The 20,302-nt window shown below is 32.0% G+C and overlaps 3 protein-coding genes across 4 annotated transcripts; 2 read left to right on the top strand and 1 right to left on the bottom strand.

The window, feature by feature from the left end:
• Positions 1–3,804: 3,804 nt before the first annotated feature.
• Positions 3,805–10,785, bottom strand: LOC145054740 (putative RNA-dependent RNA polymerase 5). Of its 2 annotated transcripts, XM_079002991.1 has the most exons (18): positions 10,286–10,785; positions 9,140–9,737; positions 8,932–9,070; positions 8,657–8,731; positions 8,322–8,508; positions 8,003–8,228; positions 7,837–7,924; positions 7,597–7,740; positions 7,187–7,258; positions 7,041–7,112; positions 6,825–6,931; positions 6,609–6,757; positions 6,294–6,519; positions 5,990–6,215; positions 4,858–5,000; positions 4,571–4,733; positions 4,354–4,498; positions 3,805–4,266 (listed from the first exon to the last, which is right to left on the bottom strand). In XM_079002991.1, exons 1-18 carry the CDS (start codon positions 10,593–10,595, stop codon positions 3,869–3,871), a joined length of 3,468 nt encoding a protein of 1,155 aa, XP_078859117.1. In that variant the 5' UTR covers positions 10,596–10,785; the 3' UTR covers positions 3,805–3,868. The 2 variants fall into 2 exon arrangements, with proteins under 2 accessions (XP_078859117.1, XP_078859118.1); XM_079002992.1 differs by lacking the exon at positions 3,805–4,266 and having other exon boundaries at positions 4,363–4,498; positions 4,582–4,733.
• A 4,015-nt stretch (positions 10,786–14,800) lies between these two features.
• On the top strand, positions 14,801–16,135 carry LOC145050663 (uncharacterized). The gene is made up of 5 exons (XM_078998877.1): positions 14,801–15,108; positions 15,228–15,518; positions 15,641–15,822; positions 15,942–16,037; positions 16,116–16,135. The coding sequence occupies exons 1-5, from the start codon at positions 14,801–14,803 to the stop codon at positions 16,133–16,135; spliced, it is 897 nt and encodes a 298-aa protein (XP_078855003.1).
• Positions 16,136–16,882: 747 nt separating this feature from the next.
• On the top strand, positions 16,883–17,260 carry LOC145050662 (uncharacterized). Its single transcript, XM_078998876.1, has one exon. It carries the CDS (start codon positions 16,883–16,885, stop codon positions 17,258–17,260), a length of 378 nt encoding a protein of 125 aa, XP_078855002.1.
• The last annotated feature ends 3,042 nt before the right edge of the window (positions 17,261–20,302 follow it).

Below are 20,302 nucleotides of genomic sequence, written 5' to 3'. Positions count from 1 at the left end.
AAGAATGGTGGTTGCGATCAATTCAAGAAAATGGTTTGTATATGGATAAATTTTGCAACCTTTTTCCTAACTAGTTTAACTGTTATTAAATATAATCATGTATAAATCTATGAACTTAGTTTTGATATATTCATTTTTGAATATAACTATATACATGTATAACCGGTCTTTAGCAAGTTCATTTATGAATATAACGTTGGTTGATATAATAAAAGTGGAAAATCAAAATACTAAATTATTGATTTTCCATTTGTAAATGATTTTTTTGTCTCTAAATTATGTTTTATTTATTTAGAATTATAAATTTATTTTTTAAGATTACAAATTTATTCTTATAGGATTAACAGTATACCGATGAAATGATAAATTAAAAATAAAAATAATTAAAAAAAAGATTGATTTTTTTTAATTTTGAGATAAAAATTAATAAAATAATAATTTTATCTTCCATAATAATTAAAAATCTATTAAGTTCTTTATTTTAGGTATGTGCAATTTTAATTTCTTATAATTCAAATTAAATATACAATTACTAATTTACCTTAATGAAATGATTGGTCGTGACTTGTTTTCATGTTCTCTATTTTTTTTTATGTTTTTGATATAACCTCTCCACACACACACACACACACACACACACACACACATATATATATATATATATATATATATATATATATATAAGGTACGTTAGAGGGCCGTGCTTAGCGCGAGCCACCCCTTGAAAAATATGGTCAACTCTTTCATACAAAGGGTAAACTGGGTTACTTTCACCAAAATATTGAAAGTACAATGCCATATTTGGATGGTTTTTTCATAATACAATGAGTTAATAAGTGAATTTTGATAGTATATTTATATGTGTTAGTAAAAAGAAATAAGAGTAGGATACTATATTACATCAATAACCTGTCAAACAGTCTTTCATTAAATAAAAACAATATGCAATAATGCAAATGAGCAATTACGTATGAGATATGTGTTCATCTAGAATACAAAATACAAGGAGACACATGCATGTCCAGACAAACTACTGCATGAAACTTTACAAAGAACATAATAGAATATTCATTAAAAATTACTAATTTTCCCTTCCATTCCATAATAGAAAAGCAAGAAAGCACCACGTAGAGGAATTTATAAAAAATAATATTTACATGCTCTTTTTTAACCTTCACATGAAAAAACTTCGAAAATAAATTTGTAAAACGAATATTTACATTCATAAAAAGAAATATTTAAGAAAACTTAGAAAATAAGCCATACTACAATTTTCCATTCCATTCCATAATAGAAAGAATAAGCACCCTTGAATGAATTTATCAATCATATTTGTAAAAACGAATATTTACGTGCTCTTTTATAGTTTTTACATGAATCATCAAAAAAAAAAAAAAAAAAAAAAAAAAAACCAACCTAGAAAATGAATTTGTAAAAAAAAATCTATAAAAACAAAAAATCTTTAAAGTTGTATGTATATAAACTAACATTAAAAAATATTTAGAAAACAATGTTTAAAATCCAAGTTGTAAAAGAACTAATATAACAATAATGAATTTGTACACACATTCTTTTAAAAAATAATAATAATAATAAAATAAATAAATAAATAAGAATTTGAAAAAACAAAGTTGTAAAAGTAAACCAACTAAAAAAACAAGAACAAATTCCAATTCGATACATTTTCAGAGTATAATGCTATAACATGAAGAAACAAAATCATGAGGCAATAATCAACAAACTAAATATGTTATGCTTGTTGCATAGAGCCATTGGGTGACTCAATTCAGCCTTCGGCTATTCTAAATTGAGCAAGAACAAGTGAACAACCACACGTGATATGATTTGCTAGGGACATGAGATGACGTTACATCATCACACCCTTCTCCATATCAACATGGAGTAATTCAACAACTACTTTTGCAACCTGTATTTAACATGAATAAAATGTTCATGACTACATAATAGCACCACTTGTAGCTTCAACATGGTGAAGATCATCTTCAGCAACTGATCACAAAAAACCACTAAGTCGCATGTTGAGTGCAACACAATTGTTTAAAGATGCTGTTACAGCAAGCATATGTTTACTACTTCATACTTACAATTTGTTAACTATGGAAGAATGACTCAAGGACTAAAGGAGTTGAATATATGTTTAGTATTCTAATAGAGGATAATTTGTTGGAGAAGGTTCGAAAAGGGTTACACATTTATATATTTTAGTGGGGAATAATTGACTTCTAGAAGCTTATTGAGGATGGAAAATGCAATCCAATTGTATTTGGTTTTCGAATTTTCTTTTATTATTTTTTTTTTACTATTGTTCATATATGATTATCTTTCTATATATACTCCAATGAATCAGTAAGGGATACCAACAATATGAATTTTTTGTTGTCACAAATCAAAGACTTCTGCAAAAAACGCAATGAAAGTTGGATACTATTATCCATCAATTAAGAAACTAGAATACCCAAGAATAAAAAACTCATTACCCTTTAAAAATAGAATTTGAAAAAGTAAAACTAACTTGTTTGATTGACCTTCGTTATATCAATAGAGTACTAAAAAAATTATATAAATAACATTTCATCTCCAATTATATATCATTTTGTCATTAAAAAGTTACTCTAAATACATTATTTTAAAAGAAAACTATAAATTTGGTTTATATGTTAGTCAAAAGAAAAAAGTTTTTGGTTTTGGTCCAACTCCCTCAAGTTCAAAATTTGCACATAATGCCTTTAAACATTTTTATTGTGGTTTTAGTCCTTACTTTTAAATCATCATCTATAAACATTTTTATTGTGGTTTTAGTTCTTACTTTTAAATCATCATCTAATTTATCAAATGTATGATATGATTTATTTTATCCTCTTTCTATATATAAAAGCAATAACAAAATATAAAAAACTTATTATCTTCTCCATGTTTCTGACATTGAGAATAAAAACTAACATTTATTCCCTTTCATTCTTTTTCAACCACCAACCACGTCACCAGCAACCATCGGCCACCTGTCATTGTTGTGACATTGTCATGACATCACCGTCTCTCTCTCTCTCTCTCTCTCTCTCTCATTGCAAAAAAAAATTATATATATATATATATATATATATATATATATATATATATATATATATATATATATATATACACACACACACACACACACTTTAAAAATTACAACATTTTGATCAGAAGAATACTAAAAATTCGAACAAAAAAAATCGGATACCTATTGGTGCAATAATTTTTTCAGGTAGGTGGAGGATCATCATCGAAGACATGGCCAAGATAGCATCACAAACTGCACATAAAATTTTATGTCGAGACATAAAAATTATCGACAAGTCTAACTTCGATTCCGTGTTGCTTGTTATCGGCTCATAGTACCACAGACAACCAGTTTCTCTATCAAACTTTATGGATGACCTTAAATTAAACCTAAAATTTGTTAAACAAAACATAATCGTTTATCATTTACTATTTGTTTCTAACTTATTAAAATAATGGAGCATCACAACATATATAATGATATGTCCCAAAGGATTTTCATGTTGTCATGTGCATGCCATTCCCAGTTACACCTTGCATCCATGCAATCCCTTAGGTCTCCTTTGTGCACCAAGATGTAGTCAATATGATCATCCATTCATCCCTCTTTCTAAAGGAATTTGTTAGAGTCAAATTGTGTGCAATTGCAAACTCAAGGAACGAGTGTCATACATCAATCCTAAGTCTATAACCTTTTTCAATAATCTCCATGGACAAGAAGAGCAAGAAAAGCTATAAACCCCATTAACACCATGAATGAAAAACACATTTTATTTTATATACATACACGCCTACATAGCTATACATGTTAAATAAACATGGATAAAACAGCTAGTTTGAAAGGAATAGACTTTCCAGGAGTCTTCATTTCATGAAATGAACAGAGGGCTTCACCAGCTACCTTCCATGCAAACCCGCACTTCTTTACATCTCCATAGGTCCGAGCATAATCATAACTTACATGATAAATTGCAAGGGCTTCATTGTAAATATCATCGATCTTCCTACTACTTGTTGCAAAATCCTCAGTCCCATACAACAACTGTTTATATTTTTTAATCACAATATTTGCAGAGTTGAGTTTTGATTCATCTCCTGAATTCATAGCATCAGACATTTCATGCCTGTATGAGCTGTACCATTTCTTCCACAAATCTAAACAACCCTCTGGTATCTCCACATTGAAGCATGGAAGTTTCCAGATTTCTATAAAAATGAAAATATGCTTTAGTGAAATTCCTTAAAAAAAGGGTATGTATAATTTAGATTTTAGACAACATAAAATAAAATCACCTTGTATTGATGCATTATCAGGTAGATATCCCTTTGCAGTATCATAAATTATTCCTAAAACAGAAGAGGATTTATATGTCTTGTCGATTTTCTTTTCAAGAAAATGGGGATATTTTTGTGGCAATAAATATTTAGGAATTTCAACCTGTTTCACAAATGCAACATGTTAAACTTGGTAAAGATGAGAAAATGTAATTAATTTTGTATAAATTCTAACCGTTTTCCCACTTTTTGGTGCATCTAGAGCATCATAATACAAGTCAACTAACTTGAGTAGTTTTTCATTAATCGCATGCTTATTATGAACATCATTTTCTCCCAAACTCAGATATTGATCCATCCATGTAAGCCATGCATCAGCTGCTTTACCAGCTACAATACTGAAAAAAAAAAAAAAAAAAAAAAAAAAAAAAAAAAAAAGGCGAATATTATTTTTATTTAGTGATAAAATGGGGTGTTGTTATTTATTAATATTATGATAAGTAGAAAAATGTTGGAATGTACCTCTGTTTTTGTGAAGCAAAAAGTTGAGTAAAAAGCTCAGTCTCCAATTCCTCATATGAGAGGTCACTGGGTTTTTTGCTGGGCCCACTTGGTGTTGAGTGAAGCCTTTCCCATGGCTTGCTTACTTGGAAGTAATGCAACAGCTGAGAGTGTACAGTTTGTTTGGTATGATGGAATGGAATCAACAATGTAATAGAAAGAGCAAGGTAATGGAAGGAATGGAATATGACATTCCGTTGTCATGTTGTTTGGGTTGAAGGAATGGAATGAGTCAAGTCAATCAAGCATTTAGTTTATTATGCGTAATTAGAAAACTAAATAAAACAAAATATATTATTTCATAGAAAAAAAATTAACCAAATAAAGATATATCAATGAAAAAATTGCATATAAAACATATTTCATGTCGTTTAATAGATATACTATATGTATTTCCAATAGTCAAAAAAAATTATTTATCATTTAAACAAAATTGTTCGCAAAAAGAAAAAAATAAATACTTTGAAACTTTAAAATAAAATTTATTTTTAGTTCTTTTTGGAAAACTTCAAAATCTATATATATATATATATATATATATATAATTTAACTGAAGTTCTGAGATTTTTAATGCTCAATTCCATTCCCTCTTCGATACCCTTCATTTTTTTAGTAAAATACACTTTTGGTCCCTGTGGTATATCAATTTCTCTACAAAGTCCAAAAAAACAACCTTTTTGCATTTTTTGTCCCTGTTTCACTTTCTCTTAACATTTTAGTCCTCGAATTACAAGCCATTCAGAGATGGGTTATAATTATAAATATAATAAAGGGGTGGAAAATGTCGGTGTTCAAATTTGTGGGTGTAACAGTGACATTTTTTTATAAAGTAGGTAGGTTGAAAATGGCAGGGGGTGGAAAGTGCGAACGTATGAAAGTCTAGGGACCAAATCTGCCAACAAAAGAAAGTTTTGTGGCCAAAGTTTAAAATAAGAAACTTTGTTAGCCAAAGTCTAAAACCCTAAAACTTTTTGTGGGCAGAGTCTAAAATAAGAAACTTTTGTGGCCAAAGTCTAAAACCATAAAACTATACTATTCCTAAGCCGTATTTGTTTTAATATTTAATAATAATAATAATAATAATAATAATTACCTGTGGGCTTTTAGAGACCCAATAAAGATCTCCATCAAAGTCACCATTAGCAATTTCACTTCCCACTGATCTCTTACCCTTGGTGGAAAAGAAAATACCATATTTAGCATTTCCAACAAATTCTTCCAATTCCGCTACATATCTTGCATTTAAAATGTGTATATCCCCAAAATGAAGCCCTGGATTTCTATACACCAACACTTTTCCTGATATCTGACCATTTTCACTGTCAAAAAAAAAAATCATAATTATCAAAATCTAATAACATGAGAATAACTTATTAAAGTAGAAAATTAATGCATACAGAATAATGCAGACTTCATCACTATTCAAGATTCCTGTAGGGTCAGCTGTCCCTATAAGATAAAAGCTTTCATTCACTGGAAGCTTTCCACCACAAAGACCTTTTCTTTCTTCATTTGCTAAAATTGACAAACGATATTGAAGATAGGGTTCATCAAGTGGAATTCCAGATCCAATCATTGCTACAGAAGTTGCGGAATCATCCATTTGTCCATAGTTAAGTCCAACTAGAAAAACAAGATTACTATGTCAATCAATATATTAAGAAATAAGAATAATTGCAAATTCTATATTGATTAAAAAAGAAAAAAGTTACCTCTAACTGCTGCACGCATACTTGAGGATACTTTTTGAGCTTCTTGTAATGTAGTTTCAAGTAAACCTAAAAAGTATTCTTTAGGAACACCTCCTACACTTAGAAGTGCAATCAAGTTCTTTGATAGATTAGCTTTCCTTGGTCTTCGACTGAAAATAAATAAATAAAATATGAAGATCATATTGTGAAATGTGATAAAAGCAAATGAAACATTACCTTATGGAAACTATCTCTAAAGAACTGAATGAATCTGAATCTGAAAGCCTAGAATCTTTCTCAACTTTTATCATTGAAGGTCTGACTTGAATTGTTCGGGGTTTAAGCTTTAAAGAAATATTCAAGAAAAGGAATTAAATTTAAATTATTTCAGCATATACAAAAGGTAAAAAAGGTAAGTGATGTCAATCTGTTATTATGAGCAATGTGTTTTACCTTTTTGTTTACAAGAAGTGTTCCTTTGACAGCATAACCTTCTTTAAACAATCGGCATTGGACAAGTAAAGGCTAGTAATACAAAAGGTAATAACATTATGGAAGATTCTAGAAGATTCTACAAATTAAGAAATAATTTTGTTTACCGATTCTCTAATGCAAGTTTCTGTGCCTTTCGATCCCAATGATTCTTCCTCGAGCTTAAGAAGATCAACAAACTTGTAATAAATTGGAAAAACAATAATTAGATAAAAGTTTGTATTTTGTGCAGTTTTGTGGTTTAATCCAATCAAACCATAAAAGATTCAGACATTTTCCAAAATAACCATTTCAACCTTTACATCAGGTTTCACCAGTAATTCTGTAATCAAAACTGCCCACAATATAATGTTTTTTTGTGTGATTTGCCCTAGATCAAAAAACCAAGTTAAAGACCCAAAAGGATAACAATCGGACAAAAATATCAGTGGTGAAAGACTTGAACTCTGAAAGCAAGAAGTGTGACTCTTTCTTTATAGATGAATAATGGAAGTAATGTAAATGTGAAAATATTCACCTCAAAACTTCCATCATGTTTGCCCTTTGCTTCAATGAAATCTTTTGCACACAACATTGCCAAATCTTCTGAAATAAACCCTGTCCCATCTGTATGTATGAGTGGTTCACCATCTTTATCACAAACAACATGCCCATATTCATCCTGTAATCCAGAAAAACTCATTATAATTTATAAACACAGTTTATAGAACAAATTAAGATATAAAAAAAAAGGATATAGAAGTATAGATATACACACACGACAAGGGATATCTGGAATTCTTTCAACATGCACAGAAGAAAGATCAACACGAAGCTTTATTGTATTTGATAGAGCAAGTGAACATCTGCAGCCAAACAGAATGAATGAAACAGTGAATAAGTGAATAAGAAAATGGAATAAATAGAGTTTGTTTAAGACTCACCTAGAGATGTATTTAGCCATGTTTGAGACCATATGCACATGCATGAATAAACATCTTGCTTCATGGTTTGTCTTTTTGAACAAAATGTAAGGGTCATTTTTGTCTTTCCATGGTGCATGAATGGATTCTTTTCTAACAAAATAGCATTTTACAGCCCATGAAGACACTTGTTTCTTCTTACTGTATGCTTTAGGATTCTTGTTATCTCCTCTACCATCTTTAAATGCTGATAAGATAAAGATAGCATGGGGTAAAAAGTAAAAACTAATGCATTGTAGAATGAAGTTACAAAAGAAGGGTAAATCCGTAAATAGCTCACCGAAAAGACGATAATGGCGCAAGCCAATAGAAATCCCTCCAGAAATCCTCTGATAAGCTGCAATCCAGTTACAATAATTGGATGGTGTGTCAGATGTCTCAGGGTCATCTGTAAATTGGACAATCAATACATTGTCATCTCCTAATACCCTTTGGAGATGAGTTCTTCTAGTATTAAGATATGGTCCCTGAAATAAGGAATAGCATCATATTGAAGTAACACAAAACTAATGATAGGTTTTGTTATAGTAATCAGAAAACAAGGTATCATATAGACCTAAGAAGATAAGTCAAGAACCCAAGCTATTTAAAAAAGATAAAGAACAAAATACAAACCTTGAATTGGTAATTTCCATCAGCACCCACATAACAATGATAAAGATATGTCTTTCCAGAATCCCAATCAAGATGCTGCAAAAAGAAAGATAATCAAAATGGTTTAGCATGCCAATATGAAAGAAAGTTATCTGAGTATAGAAAGTTGAAGTAAAAGGGCAACTATACATTACTAATACAAGTTATCCTTTTTTTTTGATAAAATGACCTTTTTTGATGCCTAGATTAATAACTAACAATAATTGTAATGGAAAGTCATGAAATGTCTTACATACCATTGCCCTATCACAGGGTTCACAATATGTCCGACCATATTTGGCCCAGAGTTTAGCCTCAAAATCAATCATCGACAAATTTTTCATTTTTTTTATTTCAACAGCATCTTCATCAGAGACAACATCTTCAAGCTTTTTCCTGTGCAAAACTTTAGCTAAATTATAAGTAAGTGAAAATGAAAGCATTAGAATTCACAAGTGTACTAACCTCCCAAGATAACTATGAACCATGAACAGTTTCCTGAATTCAAGTTCATCAAGGACCAATGACTGTAGGCTAATTGCAAGACTACTTGTATGGTCTGAATGGTTTGAAGTTGATAAAATATTGCCAGGAGTGGGCCCTCCAAAAGTACCCTTTGAACTAGAACACTGCAACAGTGTTTGCTGGTTTTGGACTGAAGGAGAATGATAGATGACGTTTGGAGTGTCATAAAACTGCTGTTTTCCCTTATTAGAATTAGCACCATCCAAAGTACAATTAGGTGAGAATGCAAGTCGTTTGTTTACAGTAGATCTAAGAACATTGGGATTTGAAGGGTTTGAATCTTTTAAACTAGAGCATGGTGAGAATGTAAGTTGTTTTTGGGCTGAAACAATATGAGTGGCATTTGATGATTCAGCCAAGTGATAAGTAGTGGTGTTAGGAGTTGCATCCTTCAAACATGTAATTTGCTTTGAAAGTGAAGAGCTACAGTCATCATGTGGAGATCTAGGGAAGTACTGAGGAATGGTTCTGGTCTTGGAACTAGAAAAAGGCGAGTCTACAGGCTCCTTGGAATTTGGAGAAACATGGCGTGCATATTCTGCACATAAAGATGAACACAAGTTAGCATTGCAACATATACAAGATTTCCTCACTACAATTCCACTCTATATCAGAATGAAACTTATTTGATTGAATTAAGGTGTGCTATTAGAGCTTTTTGGAAATTGACACTGAGGTCTTGATATGAAAAAGGTTAAACCAGATACAGATTACAGAATCATCCGAACTCAAGGGATGATATTAATTTCTTTGCATTTTGAACACCAAAATCTATTCATTGTACTACTGATATCCTCCATCGTACAAGAAGTAACTTTATTCGAACTGTGTGCATTACCAAATATACTGTCCATTAATCCGAATATTCCAAATACTTTAGAGACTCCTCTCAAACAAAATTATTCATATGAATGTATACAGGAAATTGAAGATGCATAAACCTTAAATCACAACAGAAACACAAAGAAAAACAAACGCAACACTCATGATATGAGAGATCACTACGATCTAAAACAAGGATCGTAACGAAAGACAAAAGTGATAATCATGACACTTCGAAATTCTTTGAAGAGAAAGAATAATTACTGTTTGGACTTCCGGAAGCGGAAGAAGAAGAAGGAGATCGTTTATGTGGTGAACTACAAACGCCGTTAGGGGAAGAAACCCCAGCTGAACTCGCCTTTACCACCATATGAATAATGAAACCAGAAAACGTACGGATATTGCTCGAAGCAGCAATTTTATTTAAAATTTCGATTGCTGAGGCTTCAGTGATCGTTGAGAGTAACCGCCGGGCAGAAACATCGGGAGGCGTTATGCGTTTCTCTACGGATATCTTCTTGATCAGTTCCTCGACTGAAGGTTGTAGAGGAACTTCAGTTGAAGAATCTAACATTCCAATAAACGAAGAAAAATGTAATAATCTGAAGTATATAACTATTTTTTATTGTTCTACTAAAGTTTTGATCGCCGGCAACAGTGTATTGTCGTCGTCGGTGAAAACTCCTGCTCGGACAGGGTTTTGTGAAGCTGTAGCAAGAAGAGATTTTTCTTATTAGAACATTCTCAACGGACAATTTACATTTTAATTTCATATTCATGTTTTTATACCGTATAGCAAAAGTGTCCCCGATCCCTATAGCAAGATAGTCAAGTTTGTCGTTTACCAAAATTATGTATACTACGGTACTACCATTAGTGCTTATATATAAAAGAATATTCATCAAATCTTGAATGTGAAATTTAATAAATACAAATAAATAAGCTATGTATACAACTTATTGATGCATAAATGAATATAATTTTATCACATGTCAATCTTTAATAAGATTGACACTTATTATTTTGTGATAATTTTTTAATAAATAATATCTATATATCAATTTATGGTTTTTTCTAATTTTCAAAATTAAAAAGTCATATAATATTTATAGTTATATATATAAAGTATCAAATGTAATAAATACTACTAAATTGCAATTAATATGTTTCTTCATTCTTTATTTCAAAATTTTATTTTAAAAATTACTTATTATTTACATTTTAATATTTTTTTAATCAACCCGTGTAGTACACGGGTTTTACACCTAGTACAGAAATAAATTATAATAAGATTGGTGATCACCCTTCCCCTCACCTCCCACCACAATCGGTAACCAATCTTCCATTTACCTCCTACACTCGATAACCACGATTTTCCCATACCTCTCACTTTTTTTTATTTTTACTGTGTCCTTGAGTTTTTTTTTAAGAGAGAAATCGAAGGAAATGAGAGGACCAAAAGGGAGAAAAATGTTCTTGAGTTTTTTTTAAGGGGAGGAGAGGATTGTGAGGGGGAGGGAAGAAGAAAAGAGGCAAACTCTATTTCCGCTCAAATTTAGGCAGATTGAGAAGGAAATAAGAAAATGATTGATTTTACTCGAGTTGGTTCCATCTTTTCCATTAAGCACTTAATCCCTTAAGGATTTTTCACCCAAACTCATATCTAGCCTCAAAACATTGTCTTCAGTCATAAAGTTTCCACCTTTATGACTTTCCATGGCTAGGAAAGGTCCAAAAGCTAAAACCCTAACTTATTAATCCATTAAGACATCACAACTCTTGCATGGAAGGGATAGAAGGTCCAAGATCATATTTTTATGGTTCCTAATAGCTCTATAATGGATCAAGTTTCCAACTTTATCTATTAGAATGGTCCTAACAAACAAGATCTAGTCTTTAAGTCTCAAAGGGACCAAAAGTGTATCCTTTTCAACTTAGTCCATTAAGTCCAAGTCTCCAACCTTCATATCTGAATCAATATGATGTTTAGATGGATAAAGTTTCTAACTTTATCGATAACAAGGTAACAAACTTTCAAGATCTAAACTTTATGCACTTAAAGTGACCAAAAGCTCACAACACCTAAAACTAGCTAGATCTAATAATTTCATAATCAATATCCAAACTTTATACCTCTAGAAGAAAGATCAAGGTGAACAAGGTCTAGATCTACAAACTTCAATGCAACCAACGCTTCTTCAATGAGTTCCTTCTTCTCCAAGGCACACCAAGAACACTCCAAAGCACTTAAAAACACCTTATGTTTCCTCACAATGCTCAAACTAGAGTTAGGGTTTCAAGAGAGGGTGTTGAGAGGTGGAGGTTGAGAATGGAGTGTGTTTGGGGAAGTTAAAGAGCTTAAATAGGGCTCAAACCATGAAAATAGAGTTTGGGCACTGATCGCATAAGCCCAGCGTACTAGGAGTGCCTTAGTAAGCCCAACGTACGCGGCTAACCCAAAAATCGTCATAACTTCAAACGGTTATAACTTCTTCAATCCAACTCCATTTTCAACGTTCTTTGTATCCACGGAAAGTTGTTGAAGAGATCTACAATATTATCTAAATATATAGGGCTAAAAACTTCTTGAACAAAAAATCATATTTTATGCAAGAACCCGGCTTATGACTTTTCCCTTCTTACCCTTCGGTCCAAAACACAATTCAAGGGTTAGATCTCTCAACCATCATTACCTCTTTCCACAAGGTCTAATATCTACCTCCTTAAGGCCCAAAGTTTTTACACAATTGACTTCTGGCCCACGACCCTGAAATAAGAAATGACGGAAAACAAGATGTTTACAGTCGGCACATGAAAAATAAGAACAATAATGAATTTTTTGAGTATTTTTTTTAAATCAATGATAATATATATCTCCCTATCTAATAAAAGAATGGTTTTATTCTTTTTTTGACATGTGTCATCTTATTAGGCCTTCTAATTAATGCATATTTTATTCTCCTTTTGCCATATATCACCATATTATATCTCTTAATTAATACATGTCATTTGTAAACCTATTAATTATCCATTTCAAATTTCAAATTTTAAATTTACCACTCTAATTACATTAAATTTATAACATTAGAATAAAAATTAAAATAAACTTAATACAAATTATAAAATGATATAATTTCACATATTTATTTAAATCAATGATTAAAATTTATATAACTAAAAAAATCTCTTAATTAATAATTTATTTAAAATAATTGATTAATAATTTTTAGCTTTTATTTTAAAAGTTTAATTAATTGTATAACTGTGGTTCCCACGGGTTATAAACTAGTATATATATATATATATATATATATATATATATATAGAGAGAGAGAGAGAGAGCCAGGTTCTTTTGAGAACCAAAAGATTTGTGAGAACTTGCGAACTTATAATTAGCTCATCATTTTTCAACACAAAAAACATCAATCTTCTCCAAATGGTGCGTCAAAGCCATATATAGGCTCAAAAAAAAGATTTGACGATTTTTTTGTATGACTGCTAATGAGCACAATCAGCAGTCCATAGGACCGCTGATGAGCACAATCAGCAGTCACATGGATTGCTTATTGCTCATTCATTGGATTTCTTTGATTGATTTCAACCCTTAGATCGTTCTTAATATTTCTGGTGATGTCATCCTAACAAAACAATTTACTATTTATTTCTGTCTATCATAACTACTTCCCATATTCAAATCGAAAAATCAGCCACTAAAGATGGGAACTTAACAAACCTTTGTTATATGTAGGTGCTTGAAGACGAAGAAAGAAAAGAAATCCAGATTGTTATCGGTTGATAAGATTGTTATCGGTTGATAATAAATAGTGGTATAATATGGAATCCCTAACACCCAACAATATGTGGATTTCAATTTCATGTAGTATAAGAAATCGTCTTAATTTCATTCTTCATATCAGTGGGTCGATTATTTGGTTGAATTTGAAAATACAAAAGCATCATCAACCTATTCATTTATCTAGACAAGGTTAGTAATTCCACTTTTTTATGTTTACAACATCAATTTTGTTTACTTTAGACTTGAACATGTGGTGTAGTTTTATGCTTTTCATTATGCCCACCGCATGTTCGATGTAATGCCAATGTGGTGCTAAGCTCTTTTAAGGTGCTTCAATCGGTCGAAACTTGTCGCCACTTCCATCACAGGAACCACTTCGATTAGGGTTTAATTCCCCCAATTTCGCCTTCGGTTCCTTGCCTTTGGTGGTCAAAGCCTTCTGTTTCAAGTGAGGAACAACCAAAGATAGCTATGATTGTTCTGGGTTTTAGCATCGTTGTGAAAAGTCGCTACTTATGGAGACTTGGCCGAGGCTGCTCAAGAAGGAATTGAAGATGCTTCTGCGATGGGAAACTATATTATTATTTCGTCTTCTTTTACGGGTGGCGGCTGTTACATACAACAGAATTACTTAGACACAATGACTTTGGTTAAGTGGTTTGGTTATCCTGATCTTTTTTAACCATTACATGTAATCCTAAATGGCTAGAGGTAATTAGATTCGTTGAATTTGAAAATCTTAAACCCGAAGACAGGCCCTATATTTTGACAAGAATATTCATAATAAAACTTGATTCACTAATCATTAGACTCAAGGAAGAATTTTTTTTGGGTGAAGTCGATGGAGGTATAAATCTAAAATCTCATTATTCATTTTATTTTATTTTGATTTTATAATATCATGCGTTAACCAGGGTACATATTTGCATCATACAGTTATATACAATCGAGTTTAAAAAAAGGGGTCTTCTACATTGTTACATATGCCTATTTTTAAGAAAAAAAAGTCTAAACTTCCAAATCCCGAAGACATATATCGCGTTATATGTGATGAATTGCCAGACAAGGAACTTGAACCAGATCTGTATCAAATTGTTTCTGACAACATCATACATGGACCTTGCGGCAATGATTTTCCATTTATGCCATGTATGAAAAATGGCAAATGTTCTAAAGGATTTCCAAAAGACTTTACAAATGACACATATATCGATGATGATGGTTATCCAGTTTACCAAAGACGCGACAACGGAAACAATGTCGTGAAAAACGGAGTTTCTTTGGACAATAGGTATAAAAATTAAATTTTTATCTATGTAAACATTTATTTCTTTATAAATGTTATCTTTTATAGGAAAGATATGTCAAATGATCTTAATTTTCTTTATGACATTTTGTTTCTTTTTTCAGATATGTTGTTCCATATAACAAGACACTTTTGAAGCAATACCAAACCCATATGAATCTTGAGTGGTGTAATCAGCTTGGATCAATAAAGTACCTTTTTAAGTATATTAACAAAGGTCCAGACAGGATCACGGCGTCTTTTTACGACGGCAAAAATAACAAAAAACAACATAAAGAAAATAACGATCGTGATGAAATTGTTGAGTATTACAATTGTCGTTATATTTCTGCTTGTGAGGCATGTCCAAGACTTTTTAGGTATGACATTCATTATAGAACACCACCTGTTGAAAGGTTGTCGTTTCACCTACAAGACAAACAACCTGTTGTGTTAAACCATCCCAATGTGTTACTGATGTTGTTTCTAAACCAACTATTGCTGCTTCTTAATTTTGGGTCTGGATGGAATGTAATAGCTACGACGAAAAGGCAAGGGAGTTATCCTATGTTGAATTCCCAACTCAATATGTTTGGAATAAACCAGATAAAGTATGGACAAGAAGAAAAACAAAGACAAAGACACTTGGCAAAATTAATCATGTGTCTCCCAAGTCTGGTGATGTTTATTACTTGCGCATTTTGCTCAACAAAGTAAAAGGTCCTACGCTCTTGTTCTATTAGACGATGATAGAGCGTACATATCTTCTCTACAAGAAACACATCATTGGGCCAGCACTTCTTTTTGCAGGTCTCTATTCGTTATGTTGATTACCTCAGATAGTCTATCCCGAACTCATCATGTTTTTAAAGAGACATATAATTGTCTTTCTGATGATGTCGTTCACGTTCGTGAACAAGAAATAGGCATGAAAGGTACATTCACACAAAAAAACGTTCCCACTTTAATTGATATTATAAATAAATTATTTCATTACTTTTTAATGTTTTCAGGCTTGAAGCTAAACCGGTAGCAATTTACCACCTAATGTTGTCGTACATAGAAATCTTTATTAAGTTGTGGAGAGAGTCTTAAGCAAATACCCAATATGTCATTACCTGATTACAAATATATTCAAGATTCTTGCAATATGTTAATTCAAGATGAGCTTAATTATGATCCGTCCGGTCTTGAATCTGAACATCAACAATTGCATTCAAAATTAAATGTAGAACAAAAAAATGTTTATGATATAATTATGAATTTAGTTAACAACAAAAAAGTTGGTGTCTTTTTCCTCTATGGTTACGGAGGAACAGGAAAAACATTTGTTTGGAAGACATTGTCTGCTGCTATTAGATCTAAAGGTGAAGTAGTTATTAATGTTGCTTCAATCAGAATTGCAACATCTTGCTTTCTGGTGGTAGGACAACGCATTCAAGATTTCATATACCAATTAACTTGAATGAGAATTTGGTTTGTTTTATTACGCCAGGTAACGATGTAGCTGCCCTGTTGAACAAAGTGAGCCTTATAATTTGGGATGAATCCCCAATGATGCATTGTCATTTTTTTCGAAGCAGTTGATAGGACACTTAGAGATATTATCCTTCCTAAGAACAATGATAAACCATTTGGAGGAAAGACCATTGTATTTGGAGGTGACTTCCGACAAATTCTTCCAGTAATATAAAGAGGAAATCGTTCAGATATTGTGCATGCATCATTGCATTCATCAAGATTATGATGTGAATGTACAGTTTTACGTTTGACTGTAAACATGAGGCTTCAGTTCAGTTGTCCAAACAATGATTTCAAAGAGACAAAATCATTTGCTGATTGGATTCTTAAAATTGGTAAAGGTACTATCAGTGGTCCTAATGATGGCGAAGTTGAAGTTGAATTTCCAGAAGATGTGATTGTTCCCTCTACGGGTGACCATATTCATTCAATTGTATCCTGCATTTATTCATCTTTTCAGAACCATCTTGATGATCCATCGTATTTTCAAGATAAAACTATTTTTGTCCCTACTAATGAAGAAGTTGATGCTATCAACGACTACATGTTAGAATTGATGAAAGATGAAGGGAAAACATATATGAGTTTAGATTCCTTATGTGAGACTGAGGCAGAAGATGTTGGATTAGGTGTCTAAGCCCATAACTATAATTGATATGTACTTGAATTGATAGCAGCACAGTCCTTTTGGGTTGCCCTCAAACCTAGCAACCGGACAAGGAAATTATGAAAGGAGAAATATTAATTTATTATGAGATTAATAAATTAATATAAATGATTTATTAATATGTTATGAAAATAATATATTGATTAGAAATCATAAGATTTAATTAGTTAGCCAGAAATTAATCAGAATTAATTTTGGGGCTAAAAGTATTAATTATGAAGTGCAGGGACTAGTTTGCAATTATCAGATAGTTGAGTGGAAGGCTCCAGAACCTCCTTGGAAGGAGGTGGACGAAATCTATAGGGGAAACCCTAAGGATTTCGTCCAAGGGGCTTGGATAAGGCCCTTGAGTTTGCTTAGGCCCTAAGCAAAGGAACATTAGGGTTTTCCCTAAACCCTAGATCCCTCAGCTATATAAGGAGCCTCCTGGTTCACATTTTGGCCACTCCTTCTTTTGGAAGAAACCCTAGGGCCGAAATAGTATACTCCCTCTCTCTCTCTCTCTCTCTCTCCCCCCTTCTAGTTTCCTTCTTGCTAGTTTGGGTGTGATTCCATTTGAGGCATTACACTTGTGGTGCTAAGCTTCCAAGAAGATCAAGATCAAGATCAAGGGAATTATCAATTGTTTACTATAACAATTGAAAGGTATGTAATTCCTAAACCCTAGTTTGTAAATTTTGAAAATAGCCTCTCTCCTCTAGGATTCTTGTTTTGCAATTCAAAGTTGTATGTTCAATAGTTAAAACATAGATCCAAAGTAGGTTGCATGTGAACTTAGGAATTGTTTTCTAGTTTATTTGCTTTACCTAAAACCCATCAGTGGTATCAGAGCCATTGTTGTTTTAAATTGAATTGCTATAATAGTTGAATTGCAAATTAGGGTTTATAGCTATTAAACCCTAAAGGCCAAAATTTTCGATTTTAGGGTTTTGGTTCAAAGGGTTTTCGAAAACCCTAGCCTCCATAAACCCTAGTCAAAATTAGGGTTAGGGTTTCCAAAACCCTAGCCTCCTCCCCTTGAAATTTCAAAATATGCTATAAAGATTAGGGTTTCTTTGTTTTGGATAATAGTTGCCTTATTGGATAAATGAGAAAAATAAGGAAATTATCCTATCTCCATATGTTCGAAATCTATAAGGAATATGGATTAGGATTAAGTTAATTGTTTAATTTAATTAGATAATCCCTACTAGATTTAATAAATTAGTTAATAGTTAATTAATAGATAAATATTAAATCTAGTTATTTGGTTGAGAAAAATAAGGAAATTATCCTATCCCCATATTTTTTAATCTAGAAGGGATATGGATTAGGATTAAATTAATTGTTTAATTTAATTATATAATCCTTGCAAGATTTAATAAATTAATTAAAAGTTAATTAATAGATAAATATTAAATCTAATTAATTGGTTTATTTAAATTTAAAATTTAATAGTTTAAATTTCGAAAATTTATATAAACCCTTGGATTTTAAAATGTTTTAAAACACACCTTATATATATATTATAATTAAAAGTTAAATATTATATATGTATAAGACTATGGTCAGTCAAATCGCTAGTATGCCTCATTCACGAAGCTAGTCTATAAGGGGGGTATAAGGAAACTGCCTATAAAATAGTAGTTGAATGGGTGTCCACTCTCACCCACCGCTTCCTTGATTAGTGGAGGGTCGTTAGCAGAACGGATTTGATAGGACAACTACATCTCATTAAAAGTATAATGTTATTAAAGAAAGTACTAGAACATTATTTTACAAAAATCCCAACTCTAGTTACTTTAGGAAAAATGTGAAAAGTATGCTAATCCATGAAATTGCACATTATACTTTATTGGTCGTTAGTGGAGCGTGTGTGGTTAACTGACACACTAAAAGGCACTAATAAAGAGTAGTAATGGGTATCTCATAATTGTCATTTTGATGGAGCGTGTGTGGTTTACCAGCACATCAATAGTTAATGATAAAGACAATGAGGTTACCAAGCACATTTGTATGGTTATTCACATCTTGTTTGTGATCCTCGGCATCCCAGTCACAAATAGAAGAGCATAATCCGAGATTAAAACATGTCATTGAATAGTTTCAATGTATCTCAAAGGATCTAGGAGTTTCCAATACATTTAAAACTTAACCTTCTTTTTCGTTTTTCATGGTGGAAATTGGTAAATCGTCATTTACCTACCTTCAAATATTCTGCAAATTAGATTACGGCATCCCTCTTCCAATTTGTGGAATGTTGTGTTGGATCCTAGCCTCGATGTTTATTTTGGGTGTTACATCAAGGATTCTTATCAACTAACTTGAATTTTCTCCCGTTTTGGTAGATGTCTGAATCTAACCATGGTCTTCCCGAATCTAAAGATAAGGTAATCCTGCTCAAAGTCTGTTCCACTATGAAGGTGAAAGATCAATCCCTGCCATGTGGACTAGCTTGATTTCAATTCCTCCACCTCCTCCCATTGTTCTCCCAAACCCACAAGACCGAAGGATTGAAAAGTTCAATATCACTCAAGCCCTTTTGGCAAGTAAACACGAAGATGGGAAACATGTGTGTGCACACGTCTTAGAGATGAAGTCACACATTGATAGGTTAAGCATGTTTGGTGTCGGGATTTCAAGTGAGTCGGATGTTGACTGGGTTCTTCAGTCACTTCCTGAATCATATAGTGAGTTCGTTAGAGAATACTATATGATGGATCACGACGTGACCCTCATTGATCTCACCTATTTGCTTATAGTTGCTGAATCAGCAATGATTTGGCATGCTGATCAAGCAAATTTGTCTAGTGAATCTAACTCCCAAACTTCAATGGACATTGAAAATGATGACATTGGAGATCCAGAAAAGGTAAACTCTGAGATAGTTCCTTGTGTCATTCCAAAAGAGTCCATCTGCTTTTATTGCCAAGAGAAGGGGCATTAGAGACAAAGCTGCCCTATCTACCTGAGAGATCTAAGAGATGGGAGAGTCTAGTGTTATGACTCCTCCTCAGGTATGAAATCCACTAT

This window comes from Lactuca serriola, chromosome 5 (genome assembly GCF_051521515.1).
Source record: "Lactuca serriola cultivar US96UC23 chromosome 5, Lser_US96UC23_V15, whole genome shotgun sequence".
Lineage (NCBI taxonomy): Eukaryota > Viridiplantae > Streptophyta > Magnoliopsida > Asterales > Asteraceae > Lactuca > Lactuca serriola.
Note: the sequence above shows the minus strand (reverse complement) of the source record. Positions and strands in the feature narration are given on the sequence as shown.